The sequence below is a fragment of the Takifugu flavidus genome, chromosome 15, assembly GCF_003711565.1.
Source record: "Takifugu flavidus isolate HTHZ2018 chromosome 15, ASM371156v2, whole genome shotgun sequence".
NCBI lineage: Eukaryota > Metazoa > Chordata > Actinopteri > Tetraodontiformes > Tetraodontidae > Takifugu > Takifugu flavidus.
The window spans coordinates 14,560,655-14,578,567 of record NC_079534.1 but is presented as its reverse complement, the minus strand read 5'-3'; the positions used below and the strand labels follow the sequence as shown (position 1 = coordinate 14,578,567).

Sequence of the window (17,913 nt, the reverse complement as noted above, 5' to 3'; positions counted from 1 at the left end):
GTTTGAGGCCGATCACTTGATCACAGACGTGATCCGCTGATCCGCCGTGAGATCCCAGACGCTCGGCTGCTGCTTTGATTTGCATTAACGTGGAATACGGAGCAGCACAGGCAGCCCTCATCAATCCTGCATGCTGGCCGGCTCTCAGCCCCCCCCCCGGCTCACTGCCTCGGGGTATTTTTTTTTTGGGGGGGGGGAGACGTTCCAACACGCGCCGAGGAGAGGCCTGTTTTCATTTGGGCTCAGGGCTGATGCAGCTGATGCTCATCCTGGACACTTGGCGCTGATCTCCAGGAGAGCAGCTGTTGGCTGCAGCTCCGGAGCGGCCACAGGGGGGCGCTGTAGCGCAGCTGGAGCAGGCCGCTCCGTGTGTTTTGGGAGGGGGGGGGGCTGAGTCTTTCTCACTGAATATAATCCCGTTCCATTCCAATCAGCGTGGGAAGGTTTCCCATCAGACATGTTTCCCTCCCCCTCTTTTTTCTGGGAAATGACGACATTTGAGGGGAAAGTTTTCTGAACACCGGGAACGTTTGGAAAACTGACCCGGGATGGATCTGATGGACTTCCAAATGAGGGGGAGAAGCCGGACCCGAGTTCCTCCAGACGAGCTGCTTTGATCTCCCAATCTCCCCTGTGATAGGAGCCTGTCTCTACACCTTGTAGCCCTAAAGCTGAAGTTGCCCGCCCCCCCCCCCCCCTTTCTTTCCACACTGGACCTTCCTTTGAAAGTGGAGGGTTTGATTTAAAATTCCTCTTCACTGCGTGTCATGCATTTTATATGCATGGTGGGAGAGAAGAGCGGGATTGAGGGGCTCCAGCCCAAATGAACTTCGCTCTGCTGCTGATCTCCTCAGGGACTCACACTCACACACACACACACTCACACACACACTCACACACACACACACTCACACACACACACACACTCACACACACTCACACACACACTCACACACTCACACCTCATTTTCTTGCCCCCACTCAAGTCTTTCAACATTAGTTTTACTGCATCATGCTTTTCACCAATTCCACTAAGCAGCAAGAGAGCAGCAGCCTTTGAAGACGAGTGTGATCAGAACTGGGGGGGGGGGGAGGGGGGATAAACCCGGCCTGGGGGCATTTGGGTTTTAGCGGCGTGTGGAGCCGAGGAGGGAGTCTGACAAGTGCAGCGTTTGGGGACAACTTTGATGTGCGGTGCGGTGCTGATGGAGCAGGAGGCCCTGCGACGCCCCCCCCCCCCCCACGGACCCATAATTGCAGAAGCAACACGAACCCGGACAGCAGCTGGGTGAGAAATCTGGTTTATTCGGAACAATATGATCCCGCTAGCTTATTGTGGATATAGCAGTAAACAAGAAAAAACCACAGTTGACTTTTTTAAGTGCTACAGGTTTGTTATTATAGACATGGAACAGTAACCATAGCAACCATAGTGCCTACATTCATATACGCACACACGATATTAGACTGACAGTCGTGCTGCTGGGCTGCTCATCAGCTGTTGTAGTGACACGTTTCCTCTTCACACACAAGCGTGAACAGACGGCGGTGGTGAAGCTACTCCTGGAATCGGAATAAAAGGTTAATACGAGTTAACTTTGGTTTCCAGCTCTAGAACGATACTGTGAATCTGTGGCAGTTTCAAGCTGAAAGTAAATATTGAATCAACAGTGTAGCAGCCTCAAGCCAAGTTAATACGACACAGAAATTCACTTTTTAAACAGTTTTTTTTTTTTTTTTGTTGTTTTTGTTAAAATAGCAGCTGGGGAAAATGGAGCTACAGTGTGATTCCAGAGAACATAAAACATTGTTAACGTACAGTTATAAACCTGTAATCTGGTACCTCTATAAAGAGAAAATGTGGCGTCTCTTCTGATATTTGTGTTATAAATACGATAACCTGCATTTTTGGGGGTCAAAGTCTCTTTTTAATGCAACAAAGAATTTAAACATTTTAAATTCCACTTTTCCGAAACCAAGAACGAAACCCTGCGAAAAAAAAAGAAAGACTTTTAGACTGAAACACAGGACGAACGTCGATGAAAGAGGCTGAAGGAATCGATGAGGGGGACGGGGGACGTCTCGGGTTCTGCCGGCCCGGCCCAGGCCCAGACCCAGCAGGGTTCTGGCCCAGCCTGGGTCACCTCCCAGACCTGCATCCTCCACCACCTGGACGCAAACAGGAGCCTCGGTGCTGCAGCAGCAGCTGGGGGGGACCGTGGTCCAGTCACAGCGGGGGGGGACCGTGGTCCAGTCACAGCGGGGGGGCTCGACCTTCACGTCACGTGCACCTGCTACCTGCCCTGCGTGTCTTTCATCCGCGTCACTTCCATCGTACAAACTTTGAACAGCTTCCGAACACCTTGGAATTCCCATCTGAGCGTCTCCACCACCGGGGGGGGGGTGAGTTCAAAGGTCACCGGGGCGGCTCCATTATACAGTCTGAGCAGCTGTTCTGTGCAGGAAGTCCTTTGAAGGTCGGCTCCGGGGGGGGGGAGGGTAACCCGAGTCCGCGGCTCAAAATGTGGTCTTTGCTCTAACAAGCAGGCCTGCAAGCCCACTTCCTCTGTCCATTAACACCCCCCCCCCCCCCCCCCACGCCCCCACCACGAAGAGGAGCCACGTGATCTGACACATGCATCGTCTATGCTAACACTTGACACTCATGCTACAGCTAATACACAAGCAGGCATTACAACCCCCCCCCCCCCCCCCCGACACACACACACACACACACCTCCCCCCTCCCCTCTGCTGCATTCAGATTAGTGTGATTACATCTTGGCTGCTTTTCTGCTCTGTTCATCTGGTTGCTTCAATTGTTTCATCTGGTTGCTCGTCTCTGTTTTGACAAGGTGTGTGTGTGTGTGTGTGTTGTGTGTGTGTGTGTGTGTGTTGGGGGGGCTTTGAAGACATCCAGAACTGGACGTCTGAGGGGCTGTCTCGGAGGGACAGGAGCATCTTTAAAAGCGAGAAAGGAGAAGCACGAGATGGAGGAGGAGGAAAAAGGGGGGGCCGGAGGTGGAGGAAGGAGGAGGGGATCATTCACTTCTGTGCAAGGTACGCTCCGATGGTGAGGCTGGCGGCCCCCAGTGCAGCCACGCCGAACACCGTCTTGATGGAGGGCCAGGAGCAGCTGAAGAGCGAGTCCCTCTGTCTGTCATAGAGCTGCACAAAGGCATCCTGGGGGAGAGAGTGGGACAGACAGACAGACGGTGAATATATATTCCAGAGTGTGTTTTCAAATATTCCCGTTGTTCGGATGCCTGTCAAACACTCAGAAACCAGCAGAGACCACAAACTTTTCAGCATTTTCATCATGTAAATTGGGTGTTTTGACCCGTCAGGGTGGGAATCCCTTGGAAGTGTGCGTGGGGACGAGTGCGATTCAGCCCGTTTTCCAAACACATCGGCTCCCTGAGCTTCCCCACCTGCCCGCAACAGGAAACCAGACGCAGGAATCCCCAAAAGAGCCGCGCCGGAGAGCCGCGCCGGAGAGCCGCGCCGGCCGCTCCAGCGTGTGGATGGAACCAGAACTCCGAGCGGGGCTCAAACGCACTGTGAAAGCAGGAACAGCTGGACAGGAAGTGATGCTGCGAAGCTCCGCCCTGCGTCCCTCACACACCTTCATCTGGACCCCCAGAACACTGGGTAGGTGAACCACGGTTGAATTCCCTCCTAGCTTCCCTGCGTTGGGTCTCCTGGGATCCTATTATCATTCCGTTTGAATCTGTTGGAAGGTGTGTGTTTAATCTGCCCCTGATTTAGCACCAACACAATCGGATCCCGGTGCCGCTGCTTCTTTTAAAGCGGGCTTTTGTCTCCTGGAACAAAGGGGCACAGCGGACTATAAAAAGGAGACATCCATTCTGAAGGGATGCGGGGAGACAAAGTATTTCCTGTTCCTCCTCCCTTTCCGTCCGGCAGCATTCCTGAAGCCGGACGACGTCACAGAGGAAGAAGGATCAGCATTTTCTCCTCGCTGAAGCCCTCTGGTGTCAGAAGAGCTCCTAAACCGGCGACATTCGGAACGCACAAGACTTCCTGTCGCTGCTCGGCCGGGCTAGAATCATCAGACTGAAGGCAGCGATATCCGCGCGCCGCCACGCTAATTAGGGCAATGCTAACATGCAAATTCTTTGTACAGCTGCAGCTAATTTTGCCATCTTGTCTGGAGGGGAAATCTGTGGTAATTAATTTAATTGTTGCTTCTAAAGCGCCACAAATGTTGAATTATTGTCCCATTGCCTCCGTCTTTCACTTCCGCCGAGGCCACATCTCCGGAATTTTGATGTGAATGACCGTCACAAGGTCGCACGGGTAGAAAAAGACCCTAATTTATGCCGCGTGTCCTCAAAAGTGTCTCAGACGGGCGACGGAGATCATCTATTCAGGCCTGAGACAAAAGTGGGCCAATTACAGTGAGAGGTTTCCAGAGTGGTGATAAATTCCACAAGGACAGGGATGGTAATAATTCCAGACTGACCCGGAGGGGAAAGCTGGGACGTGCAGACAGGAGGAACAGAGCGAGTGTGTGTGTGGGTGTGTGTGTGTGTGTGTGGTGTGTGTGTGTCAGGTGGATGTCATGAGACCCAGCCGTGCTGGATTTGAGCTCCTGGAACTTTTTCACCCACATGTTAGCAAACAGCAGCCTGCAAAACAAACCTGAGCCACTTCCAGTGATCCACCTTCTTATTTCCTTAAGTCGGAACCTTTCTGGGACGTGAAGGACGGACGCGGAAGGTTGTCGCCAACAAAAGACTCCCAAATCCTGAACCCAGCATCTGGCAACCCAGGCAGCAGCTGGGGAACGACTCCCAGCTCGGCCCGACTCCGGGGTTTTTGTCTTTGAAGGTCACAGCTGCTGCAGGAAGCAGGAATCCGAGGGGGGGGGGGGATACCTGGCAGACAGGTTTACACACTTCCTATTCTTCTCCGCTTGTTTGGTCCCTCACATTAGAGGAGGGAGCGGCCCGGGCTGTCATGGTTACCCCTGCAGGGAGCTCGTGCACAGTTTGCTTTTCCCACCAGCAGGATGAGATTCCATCCACAAACCTCCCGCTCCCGTTTGGGACCGCTGGGCTTTTCCCGCCGTCCTAATGGGGGCAGGAAATGCCAAATATTTAGCCCCAGCGTCTTCCTCTGGCTTTCCTCCGTTCCGTGAGCTGGGCCGCTCCGGTTCAAGCCCAAGACAGAAGGACGATTATGTGGTCGGGACTGTTTTTGGGACATTTCTGTGGGCGGGCTGAAGCAGGAGAAAGGGATGTGGGTTAAAGGTCACCTTGTAATTAAAGCGCCTGTTTGTGGTTTGGCTGCTAAATTCCCCTCCGAGCTGAGCCTCTCCCTCTGCTCTCCTTATTTCCAAAGCATCCCCACCGTAACATGCTATACATTAATGTTTACACCCCCCCCCCCAACGCTTCTGCCCCGCTTTGATTCTCTAATGAGCTTCTTGCACTTTTCGTAGCAGCTAATTAAAGTCAAACAGAACTCCTCTTTCCTGTCCAGAGGGGAGTAAACAAGCTTCCTGGGAAAACTGCTGGGGAAGCACCAAGCTCTCGGCTCCGTACCCAGAAAACAGAGACGGGACGCAGGTCTCATCTGGCGACAAGGTCGGGTCCTCTGACGCCTCTGGGGAGTCGTCCGCCGACTCGCCCGCCAACAATGTGATGACTGAGGCGCTCGTTACCTGCTGAATCCGCCCGTGTCAGCAGCGAGCTGACGGCGCCGCGTCCTCTCCTGCACCGGGACAATAATGCAATCGCCTGAAAGAGCCCCCTCCCCGCCCGCCGGTGTCAACCCGGCTCCACAAATATGGAAAAATGTAGCCATTAAATGCACAAACGCTGGTGCCTGCGGAGCACCCTCAACCCAAAACTCCCATCCAGATAAATTGACTATTAATGAGACCACAAACCGGAATTGATTCAGCTCCAAAATGTCTTTTTCCTGTTTCTTATTGACAAATCAGACCATTGTTTGACTAAAACAATAGAAGATCATTTATTCCTGTTTCAGCCTCTTTCCTGGAAGTCAACCGGACGCTGAAGGCTCATAAATATTCAAAACAGCCGCTTCCACTGGAACATGAGACGTGATCGCCGCCCGCGCCCCTCGCGAGGCTCCGCCTCTTTGATTGTCCCCACGCTCCATTGTGCCAGGCGCCGCAGGAACGGGCGCCGTAACTCAACACAAGCGTCTTTGGCCTCGTTAGGGATGATCGACGGCCGTTGCTTCTCCCGATCCGACGGTTTCACCTTGACGTGTCCTTGCCGGAGCGTCGCTCCAGCTCCTAGCGCCGAGCTAGCGTCAGCCAAACACAGGTGACCCTGCAGGTGCCTGCGCACGTCTCCGGGACGCTGCATCATTCAGCCACATCTGCGCGTGCACGAGGCTTCAGGACAACAGTAACTACACCAGGCAGCCCCCACAGCTCACCCCCCCCCCGACCTTGAAAGCTATTTCAGCCTCCGTAAATGAATCCAACAACCTTGGGAGTAGCTTCCTTAAACACATATCACGGAGACAGGAAGTCTGCCTGGCTCCTCTGAAGGATGGAAGAGCCGGGCCCATCGCCCCCCCCACGTGACAACACCCCGAATGGACAAAAGCAGCGTAGCTGTGCTGCTATAAATACCCACCTTCCTGCACGCTCGGCGTCATGGAAGGAGCCCGGTCGCTGCCGCCGCCGCTCCGGCCGGTTAAATGGTCCGTGGTGACGTGAGAGGAGGAGGAGCGGGGGGGGGGGGCTGAGTCACTAGTGGGGGCTGATGTGTTTGGAGAGCATTAAAGCAGCCTTGAGTGGCTTTCCAGCGAAGACAGGATGTCTCCGGCCGGGTGTCTCATGGCCTCGTGCGCGGCTGTGACGCGCCTGCGGCTACGTGAGCCCTGCTGGCCTGTGAGAGCCTCATCAATGCGGCGCCTTATCTGCCGCCATCGAGCTAAACTCTTGGCTTGTTTTGCTCTCGTTCCGCCCTCAGGAATGCGGATAAACAGCCGAGTTCTGAACCACGAGCTCCGTCTGTGGTACCGCAAGCACGCAGAGGTGGGAGGGAAAAACACCACGCTGGTGAGTCACCAGGTTTACGTTAATGATTAGACATTCCAAACGGCTCTTTCAGCTTTAAATAAAGCTTTGTGCCTCCGTAGGTGAGGTCGTGCCCCTGATTGGCGCAGATAGAGATTCCTGCCGTAGACCGTGGGAACCTGAAGATTCTCCAGTGGCCTGTTGCTTCTCCTGAAACAAGCGGAGCCCACGGGAGGCGCTCACTTCCTGTCACAGGGTAGCGGGCTGCTGCAGGCCCTGGAAGTGGCGACGAGTGACCTCCCAAGACCTTGAGACCACACAAGCTCCGTGTCAAAGGCGCTGGAGCTGAAAATAGACGGCCGTCTGAGCCAAAAAAGGGGATTATGGTTGACAGGAAAAGACGTGCGGGAGCTCCTGCAGCGTTTGAATGCGCTCGCTGACCCTCCTGGATCCTGTCGGAGCCAAAAGTTGCTGTGTTGTTTGTTCCGTGACTGCGGCCTGAAGTGTTTTTAACAGAAGGAGCGTCTGTCTCTGTAAAAGAGCTGACAGATCGGGCCAAGTTAAGTCACTTCCTGTGTCAGCTGCTGTGGGATGACATCACCGTCTGGTTTGAGACTATAGCTTCTCTGTGGTAACGCGAAATCACAGCCTCTGTGTGGGTAGCTGGGGGGAGCGTAGCGACAAGCCAAACATGCAGTCATACCAACACCACGGAGAAAGGGAGGAGGCCGCCGCCTCGGAAGGCCACGGTTGGCTGGACGCTGTAACTAAGAGCTTTCTGTTTGTTTGGAAACATTAGCAGACTCCTAAATCTCGGCTCCCAGAGCATGGAAACAGCAGCAGGAGGGCCGCTTCCGTCCTCCAGGTGAATCAATCACGCAGGAGGAATGAGCGGAACATCAAAGGGAAGAGCGAGGCTCCAGAAAGTGCTCTCAGTTGTGGCAACAGCGGCGCGCACGTGATCGGGCCGCAGCGCCGGGGTGCAGGGGTGTAGGCAGGTCAAAGGAAAGGCCGGGGTCGGCGCTCGTTCCTGGGAGCAGAGCTCGCTCCCAAACTGGGTCGATGAGGGAACTTTAGCAGGAGGAAGCGACCAGAGGAAACTCTGAGCCGATTCAAAGTCTCTGTTGCGTCTTAGCAACAGCAAAACACGACGCTGCTCTGGCAGGATGAAGGAAACACAAAACTTCTCCGTCCCACGGATGATGTCATCCTAAAGTGGGGGGAGGAGGGAATAGCGCTACGCAATGGAACAGCCTCCATCTCGCTGTGTGTACTGAAAACAACCCGGGTTCTGACTGCCCTCCGTCCCCTCTTCTCTGGGAATGTTGGAAGGATCAGAGAGAAGAATGAGAGGAATGCATTGAAGTGGCCAAACAAACAACTGCCCTGTGTTCCAGAGGCCCAGGATGGGATGGAACCAGCCCGGAGACGGGCCTCTGCTCTGCTCTGCTCTGCTCTGCTCTGCTTGCTCTGCTCTGCTCTGCTCTGCTCTGCTCTGCTTGCTCTGCTCTGCTCTGCTCTGCTCTGCTCTGCTCTGCTTGCTCTGCTCTGCTCTGCTCTGCTTGCTCTGCTCTGCTCTGCTTGCTCTGCTCTGCTCTGCTCTGCTTGCTCTGCTCTGCTTGCTCTGCTCTGCTCTGCTCTGCTCTGCTTGCTGCTTGCTCTGCTCTGCTCTGCTGCTCTGCTCTGCTCTGCTTGCTCTGCTTGCTCTGCTCTGCTCTGCTCTGCTCTGCTCTGCTCTGCTTGCTCTGCTCTGCTCTGCTCTGCTTGCTTGCTCTGCTCTGCTCTGCTTGCTCTGCTCTGCTCTGCTCTGCTCTGCTTGCTCTGCTCTGCTTGCTCTGCTCTGCTCTGCTCTGCTCTGCTCTGCTCTGCTCGCTCTGCTTGCTCTGCTCTGCCTGCTCTGCTCTGCTTGCTTGCTCTGCTTGCTCTGCTCTGCTCTGCTCTGCTCTGCTCTGCTCTGCTCTGCTCTCTCTGCTCTGCTTGCTCTGCTTGCTCCGCTCCGCTCCGCTCCGCTCTGCTTGCTCTGCTTGCTCCGCTCTGCTTGCTCCGCTCTGCTTGCTCTGCTCTGCTCTGCTCTGCTCTCTCTGCTCTGCTCTGCTCGCTCTGCTCTGCTGCTTGCTCTGCTCTGCTCTGCTCTGCTTGCTCGCTTGCTCTGCTCTGCTCTGCTTGCTCTGCTTGCTCTGCTCTGCTCTGCTCTGCTCTGCTCTTCTTGCTCTGCTCTGCTCTGCTCTGCTCTTCTGCTCTGCTCTGCTCTGCTTGCTCTGCTCTGCTCTGCTTGCTCTGCTCTGCTCTGCTTGCTCTGCTCTGCTCTGCTCTACTTGCTCTGCTCTGCTCCACTCCTTTATGACATCACGCAGCATTTACATGTGACACGAGCTACATGTGGTCAGAAGCTACGAGGAAACGATCAGTTCCGCATTCTCTGCCTGACAGAACGCTAATAACGCCTCCAGAGCGACATTATTAGCGTTATTAGTGCTGCTGGGGTGCCGGGCTCTGATCCGAGGGCAGCTTCTGCTGTGTGACGCCCACGTGGGTGTTTTGACTAAAACGTTCCTGCTGCTTTCAGTCAGCAGATAGATCAGCTGAGGCTCAGATGATTGTCAGGTCAGATGACTCCAACAAGCAACTTTGCTCCAGAAATTTCCGGGGAGTGAGCTAATCCACCGCTGCGCCGCGTCGCTAACATCTGAAAACGTTCCGCCTCTCTGGTCTGGCGGCTCCGGCGGCTGGAGCTCTTTTCCATCCACGTGATTTTCCAGGAATTATCCCGGTGGTCTCGGGCCTGGCGTGAGAGAATAGTGGCCATTTCTGACTCTGCGCACCTTCTGAGCTCTTTTAGCTTCACCCCCTGATCAAAGCGGGGGCCGTTCCACCTCCCACTCCCTCCTGGAAGGAACGGCAGGAAATTTAATGCCAGTGAAGGTCAGGAGATACGAGGGCCGGGATTGGGTGGTATCAGAAAATGAGTTTACATGAAAAAGTCAGAATCGGAGATGGTTTTTGGCTGAATTAAACATTAAATAATGTAACCCCCCCCCCCCCCCCCCCACACACACACACACACACACACACACACACACACTGATTGTCAAAGACAAATGAAACTTTATAGGTCGAGTTAATTAAACTTGTAGTGGTTGGTTCTTCCAACCGGAGTCGTCTAGACAGCTTTAACTGGCTCTATAAAGCGGAATGACGAGTGTCGGAATGACGAGTGTCGGAATGACGAGTGTCGGAACAATGACTGACGGAACTCGGGCTGCATCATTGACGTCTTTAGAACACACCAAAACAGGAAGCAACAAAAAGAATCCCTGTCAGATTCTGCTTTGAAGTCCCCGCCATCATGTTAAAGACAGACCAACAGCCAATTAGAGCCACGATGCTCCTGGTGGACCTCCAGAACTCAGGAGGTTCCCGGAGCAACAGAAGCCTGGAACGCAGCCTCGAGACAGCTTTCATCTCCCAGACGTGACGGGCGCGTCGGGAACGTGGCGAGATCAGACCCCTGCACGGTGAATCTTAATAAACCACCTTCACGTGCACGTGCACGTGCCCGTGCCAGGGTGGGGTTTGAGTGTTAACTGAGTCTCTGCCCGCAGATACCAGAGCATCCCATCGGAAACGCTCAATCGATGCCAAACAGGATATCAAAGTGATATCCGAGCGATGGCTGACCTCACCCGGCGTCCCCTGGAATGGATCCGGTTTCCCGTTTGTTCCCAGACCTTTATGGTGGACCTGGACCCGTCTGCTGGACCCGTCTGCTGGACCTGAGGACACTCAACCTCTCAGAGTCAGTGACAGACGGCCGCTGGTTAATGGCCAGTGCTGTGGCTGCGACTGGGAAATCCCACCGGAACTGGTGTGTGTGTGTGTGTGTGGTGTGTGTGTGTGTGGTGTGTGTGTGTGTTGTGTGTGTGTGTGTGTGTGTGTGTGTGTGTGTGTTTTAAGGCTAAATGGCACAGCTAACAGGAAGCTACGCACCCCGGGGCCATCTGCTCCCTGCCTCGGCTCACATGTCACCCTGTGACAACACAGCATTATTGATTCACACCACCACATCCGCTTCATGCTGATGTGCCACTCTGTGTGTGTGTGTGTGGTGTGTGTGTGTGTGCGCGTGTGCGCGCGCGTGTGTGTGCACAGCCATTTTGTGAACAGCAAATACTGATTTGCACCAGTACATCCGCTTTTGTGTTTGCTCGCTTGCGTGTGTGTAAATATATCGTAGATCTTAATCGCTGGACCGACCCTCAGGTGGGGCAGATGGGAAAGCCCCATCCCTGGAGGGGGGGGGGGGTTCTATGTGGGTTTGGGATGGGGAGACACTCAAATTAATAAACCCATTTAAATACAAGCTGTTTGAGGCTTCAACGTTTGCTAGCGCTGATCGTGCGCTAACGTCATTTGACTGCAGTTGGGGCTTTTGTGGCTCAGGAAATTAGCTGGAAATATTAAATCTTTTAAACCCCTTTTGGGAGTTTTGCACCCCAAAATATCCTTCGCAGCCAGACAGCGGGAGGAGCCGTTTAACCTTGCCCCATATCGATCTGTCGCGCTTGTAAAGACGCGCCGACGGCAAAGTCAACCGGTGTCTCCGCGGGCCCCTCGTCCTCCCTCTCCCCCTCTGACAGAAAAGGTGAAATTCTCTTTTCATGAGTCTTTTCTGAAAGGAGAGTTTTCCACGTAGATTATCCGCCTTCAGGGTCGGCGCCGTGTGCAACGTGACAACGGTGGACCCGTCTATATTTAGAGGCCTCTCACGTGTCCCTGCATCTTTCAGTAATCGGGACGTTACCTGACACTGAGCCAGGTCCGCAGCATCGGGGTTCTAATTTAAGGGGATGCGTTTGGACCCGGCGTTCCCGTCTACTGTTCCATTCCAGCTCCTCAGAGCAGGGAAACAGCCTGTCGGAGTGACTCAAGAAACAACGGCGCGGCTGTTTTCAGAGGCCTGGAAGACTGAATAAACAAATAAAAACCGCAGACACGTCAGCATGCAAACAGCCCGCGGCAGTTCCGGAACCAAGCCTGCTCAGCTGACTGGATGGTCCAGGAACAGAATCACCCACACCCCTCGCTGGCGGCTCAGGAAAGCAACACCCATGCTGTCGCCATTATTTACTCAATGTTCTTTCCTCTCCACATGCCTCCGGGAAGGCCGGGGATCAGCACACCGGACAAGGTGGAGGGTCCCCGGGGGCCCGGCGGGGCCGTAGGAACGGCGCCGTGAGCTAATCATCCTCGTCTCTCCAGCTGCACCCAAGCGTGCACATCAGTATGTGCAGAATGTTTGGGAACAGCGATCCAGCTGGACGCCTGGCCCGGCATTCCAGGGCCCAGCACGATAACAGTCCTTTGTGAGGGGGGGGGGGGTTTCTGGGGCCTCTGCTGTCAGAGACCTTCACATTTCCAGAGCTGACCACATTTTCTGTGCTGTTTGGTGGCGCCGCTGAAGCTAAACGTGCTGGTAAAGCTCCTCTGTTGGGCCGGGCCTCTCCGTGGGTTTGGGTTTGGCCCCTCCATGCAGCGCCTGGGGATGGAGGCTGTCTGTGATTGGCCGGCGGTGTGGCTCACCTGCGGCTCATTTGCAATCACCTCCTCTATTTAAACCCACCTGGGAGCGGCGCCCGGCGCCAGGTGCTTATTTTCTTAACCTGCGCTGTGGCACTGGGGTTTTTGGGTCCTTTCGAGGTTCAAGTTTTCCTGAAGCTTGAGTCTCTGCAGTTGGGATTCAAAGCTGTTCCGGTCTCCTCACACAACCAGAACACGGTGCACGTGAGCTGGCAGCGCACGGCGGCGGGGCACAGGCAGATGTTTTCCACATGTGTCGTCCCGCACGGCCAGAAACTGACCCCAGAAGCTTCATGGTCTTTTCATCTGCACCACCTTCACTGGGGGGGGGGGGGGGGGGGGATATTGGAGCAATTCCACATGCAGGAAGGAAAGAATGTGGTGGACGCTCCAGGTCCAGGGAATGTTGCTCAGGCTACAGCTGTATGTTGTACGGTGGCAGATGGCGAGCGTTGGAGGCCCGAGCAGCATAAGGGCTACAGCATGTGGGGGGGGCCTACAGCATGTGGGGGGGGCTTCACTGGCCACACTGAGCTCTTTTGTGGTGCAGCAGATTCCAAACTGAGGAATCACATCAGCAAAAACTTCTTTTAATCAAACTGTTTACTGGAAATGGAGCAGGAGTGTGGCGAGCCTCATCAACGTGTGGAAGGGAGGCGTTTCAGGCTGATGGTCGGTGACTCACGGCTCGATAAAATGTGGAATTCTCCGCTTTACTTTCCGTTTCACTGCCGTCAGTTTTGTTATGAGAACAGTTCAAAAGCAAAAGTCCCAGAGACTTCCCGAATCGGTGGCGCTAGCAAGACACAAATTGGACCCAAGTAATGCAGGAGTGAGTCGGGGGTTCAGTCATTCCCTCCTTTGTGCCGCCGAGACGTCACCGATATGGAGATTAATGACTTCCCTGTCATTCCCGATCCCGTCAACCCACCCAACCATCCTGCAGCCTAACAGGGACTCCCCCACAGGATGGCCCCACCCAGGCTGCTTTACATTGTTCCTCAGCACAACACAAGCACGTAACATGCAGACGAAAACACATTTAACCAGCTGTTAATGCAAAGGTTTTCATTTGAGCTTCTATGAGAAGTGCCACATCTACATGCTAGCAGCTAACGAGTACACGCTAGCATGCTGATAGCGCTGATCTGGAACAGGTGTGTTCCCCATCACTGCCGGGCTTCAGGTGCTGAAGATCTCCCGCTAAACGCAGCAAACCCAGAGCACAGCCAAGGCCTCCAGAAGCACCTTGGGATTTGGAATCAACCAGAAATATTTGACGAATGATGCGGGCGCTCCCTGGAACGTCATCCAACAAACACAGAGGTGTAGGGTTGCACCGATCGGGCAATCGATCGTCAATAGTGCCGACTAAATAATCAAGGGGGCCATTTCTGAGAAGCATCACCTTTAAATACCTTCTGGGTGTCCGTTCCAAAGTTGCGAAACTGCTGTTTTTCTCTATTTTTCACGACGCCCCCCCGCCAGTCTGAGGTCAAGCGCGTATTTTCGGACGTCGGCCACCGCCTGCGGTATTCGCCGCGGGGGCGAGCGGATAAACAACGGTGCGCCACGCTGCCACCTCGACGCAATCGCAGCTGCAATTTCTGCCCCCACAAAGCCCGAACTCACACAGGTGGAGAAAGCGGCGTGTCGGAGACAATGAAAGGACACGGGTTTACATCCCCGGCGTGGGCAGGAGGCGCTGCCGAGCGGAAGCCGCTTCGCCCACGGTCGGGGCTTTTTGCAGATACAGTAACCGGTTTGTTATTTCCAAAAGGAAGGTTTAGTTAAACTAAAAGTGTATTTGACTCACCGCTGATGCCTAGACTCAACAAAGATTAGCGGGCACTCCTAATTTGGCCCGAACTGGTCTCAAAAGCAACAGGAAGCAGAGGGCAGCTGATAGAAACGCCACCCTGGCACGGCCAAATGTCAGATAGCTTGATTAGCTCCCATGTTTGTTTTAAAGGTGGCGGAAACACCCTGAGCCCACGATGGACAGGGAAGCAACAAAACACTTGCTCAAGCCCGAATGTGCACGTGAGGCCGTGTTTATTCGCCCTCGTCGGGTGATGGAAGCAGTAAACACAATCAACGCCTGCGTCCGTCAGAGGAGTTCCGGGTCAGAAAGTGCTGGCGTGCAGCTAACGGAGCGTCTCCCAATTCCCGTGTTAATCTGGGAAAACGGGAGCGACGCCTCCGGTCGTGACCTCTGGCACCGTGCTGACACAGAGAGCAGGTGACTCCACTTCCCTTCGCTTTGCATCTCATCTGCCTGCTGCACGCTCGCGCGTCCCCACGTGACGGAGGACTGGAGCCAGCCTGAGCCTGAGCCTGAGCCTGAGCCTGAGCGGGCCGGGACCATCACAGCCCACGAGAGCCCCCCCCCGCTTCACAACACCTTTATTCAAACAGACAGTTCCTCGTCGTGCACGTGCGGCGAGGCAGAGTCGATACGCAGGATGGTCTGAAGCCCCTTCTCCACATGTCATAATCGTGGCGTCAGTAACCGGAGAGGATGGAACTGGCGCCTGCAGCCGGGGGCAGAGGCAAAGCTCCGTCTGCGGCGTCGGTTATTAAATGTCAGCTCAACTGAAACACCAACACACACGTCTGGAAATCCCCCACCTGAAGGGCACACAAATAAACACGCCGGCGGCGGTTACACCTGCGTCGGAGGTGTTTGCTCCTCCTGCTCGCGTGGGACCGTTTGGGTCGTAACAACCCAAAATGGAAACATATGCCTCTAAATAATCCAGAATAATCCTCGGGATTAAAAGGCACGCTGCCTCCCTCTCTGGCTCTGAAGTGGGTGCAGAGCAGTCGGGACGCACTCGTCTCCTCCCAGCTGGAAAACACAGACTAGGATGACCTACATTATTGCAGAGTGGGCAGGCGGCTCCACGGGCCCCCCCAGCCCCACCGGCCCCGCCAGCTCCGAGGCACGAGGCTCCAGCCTCCCGTGTGCACACAGTTATTAGCACCGTAGGTGCAGATTAGCATTCTGTGTTCCTGGAGGCCTGCCCCCCCCCACCCCCGCCTTTGATATGTGCCACAACCTGCCACCTCCAGGGGGCAAGGCGGACTCAAGGGGAATGTTAAACGGTCCTTCCCTTTGAGATGAAATGTTCACATATGAATCATTGATGACCACGGCAACGCACGTTACCCTGATCCCGATCGCCTCTGGCAAAGATAACCCAGCAACAAAAACGTTAGCTTCTCATTAAGCGCACCTCTGCTAATTAGAGGCTAATTTATGGCAGCTTGGCTTAATAGACTCAGAGGGGGCAGAAGAGGGTTCATATGTAATAGTGCTGCTTTTAACTCCGTGTCTGCAGGAATGGGTGCAGTCGTGCCTCCGTATTAAGGCCTTAAGTTTGCGTGTCAGTCACGTGTGCAGAGAACAACCCTGATCTCTGACCAACCACCCGAGGCCTCAGCCTGACATGAACTCCTGGCTTCACCGACATGTGTCTGGATCATCTGCATCGCGACACAAACATGGCGCCGATGTTTTAGAACAAGAAGCCTTTTTCTTTCGCATTAAGTTGATTTGGTCCGCTCTGATCACCTTTTCAAACTCGCCCTCCTCTCGGTGACAGCTGCGTGGCCACTGGCCCTCAGCGTAGGGGGGTGTGCCCCCGGACGCGACGGGATTGGTCGGACGAGTTTGACGGCCAGCCACGAGGGCCAATCGGAGCGAGACTCGGCGCTGCCATCTCGAGCGCTCGCTGCGTCGCGCGTAATGGGCGCAAGCAGAGATCGGGTTCGATGGAGGCTCGTCTGAGTTTGGACACTCTTTTAGTCTGATTCGCCTGTTCGGATTCGAGATGAGTGTGAGAAAAATGGCACAGTAAAAGCTCCTGAAAGGAGGACTCGCGCGCGCGTCCTCGGAGCACACATCTGCGGCGACACTGAATCACACCTACCCATCCCCCGTTATCTTGTATCCAGCTGTTCAGGGACCCATTTAAATATTCCGTCATCCACTCCGCGATGTTGTCCACCTGCGGGCTCATCTCCTCCTTGGCCGCGCACTCCGCGCACACCGCGCCTCCGAACTCGAAGAAAGCGATAATCCGGCCCCAGTTCACCCCGTCCCGAAACAGTTCGTCTATCACCTCCGCGAACCTCCTCTGCGCCGTGGTGGAGCTGAGATAGAGCTGGCGCGACATCTCCGTGAAGTCCGGCTGGTACAACCTCTCAAGTTCGTCCCCAGCCTCGCGCAGGACCCTGTGGATGGCGGCGTGCTGGTCGGACGCGGGGGGCTGTTTGCAGGGGTGGGAGATGCTCCCGCGGTCGCGGTCGGGCCCGGTGCCGGCCTCGTGACACCGGCGGACCAAAGTCGGTGCGGGGGCAACAACCGAGCCGTTATTTGCTGCGTTTTCGTCCTGGACATCCTCAAAGCTCCACACGAAGCCGCGCTTGGACAGTTTATGGCAGATATAGTTTTCCACAATGTCGCGATTGCACTCCCTCTCCATCCCGACTTGATTTGGCACTTTATATAAACGTATGGAACGCGTCCCCTAAATGATCCACATCGTCATCGACCGACCGCGCTGTAACGCACAGCAGGCGCGTCGCCAAAACTCGGTAATGTTGGGAAATTAAAGTCAGCGTTAATCCCACACAGGAGGCGAATGCCTCAGGAGATGAAGACGCCCCGTGCGGAAGAACGTCTCAAAAGTCCCCAAACATTTGATTCCGTGCCGATATCGCTCTTCAAATCCCGGGTTTGAGGAGGGCAACCTTCTCTTTGCGTAGAAATCCAGTATGCGGAAGAGGCTGGAGTAGTGGCGATCTGCCTGCGCACATCAGCCAGACGCGGAGGCGATGCGGAAAAAAAAAACCATGAATGAAGGCCAAAGTTGGACGCGCCTGGACGGGCCGTCAACTGTTTCCGCGGCGTTTACGCGAGGCGAAGCGCACGACCGTGAGCCAGACGAGGTCGGACCGAGCGCCCGTCTCCGAGGTTCCTCCCGCAGCTCGGCGCTCCCCCGCAGTTGGCCACGCACTGTTGGTGAGGTAGTTTCTGACGTCAACTTTACAAAGTAATTCCTGTGGCGAAGCTCAGGGACCCGCAGGCAGGCCGTCACCGCGCTGCGACCGAGCCGGGCGTCTGGGCTCGTGGCTGGGACCGAACCGTCGAGGGGAGGCGACGGACCGGGAAAGTTCGGCAGAATGTGGGGGAAAAGAGCCCGTTTCCAGCAGGGGAAGACGGGCACATCCCGTTCTTTGATGTGGTTGAGCCACCCCCTTGTGGTTGAAGATCAAACCTCCGGAAAAACCTGCAGAATCTG

The 17,913-nt window shown here is 55.0% G+C and overlaps 1 protein-coding gene across 2 annotated transcripts; it reads right to left on the bottom strand.

The window, feature by feature from the left end:
• Window positions 1–1,285: 1,285 nt before the first annotated feature.
• bcl2b (BCL2 apoptosis regulator b) lies at window positions 1,286–17,880 on the bottom strand. Of its 2 annotated transcripts, XR_008954127.1 has the most exons (3): window positions 16,540–17,880; window positions 2,245–3,183; window positions 1,286–2,206 (listed from the first exon to the last, which is right to left on the bottom strand). XR_008954127.1 is itself a non-coding variant. In XM_057057757.1 (2 exons), exons 1-2 carry the CDS (start codon window positions 17,092–17,094, stop codon window positions 3,046–3,048), a joined length of 693 nt encoding a protein of 230 aa, XP_056913737.1. In that variant the 5' UTR covers window positions 17,095–17,880; the 3' UTR covers window positions 1,286–3,045. The 2 variants fall into 2 exon arrangements, 1 of the variants encoding a protein (XP_056913737.1); XM_057057757.1 differs by having other exon boundaries at window positions 1,286–3,183.
• Window positions 17,881–17,913: the final 33 nt, after the last annotated feature.

Coding starts and splice junctions, on each gene's coding strand:
- bcl2b (XM_057057757.1), bottom strand. CDS start 17,094: ATGGAGAGGGAGTGCAATCGCGACATTGTGGAAAACTATATCTGCCAT. Junction 3,184..16,539: donor TACAAGATAACGGGGGATGG/GTAGGTGTGATT, acceptor TCTCTCCCCCAG/GATGCCTTTGTGCAGCTCTA.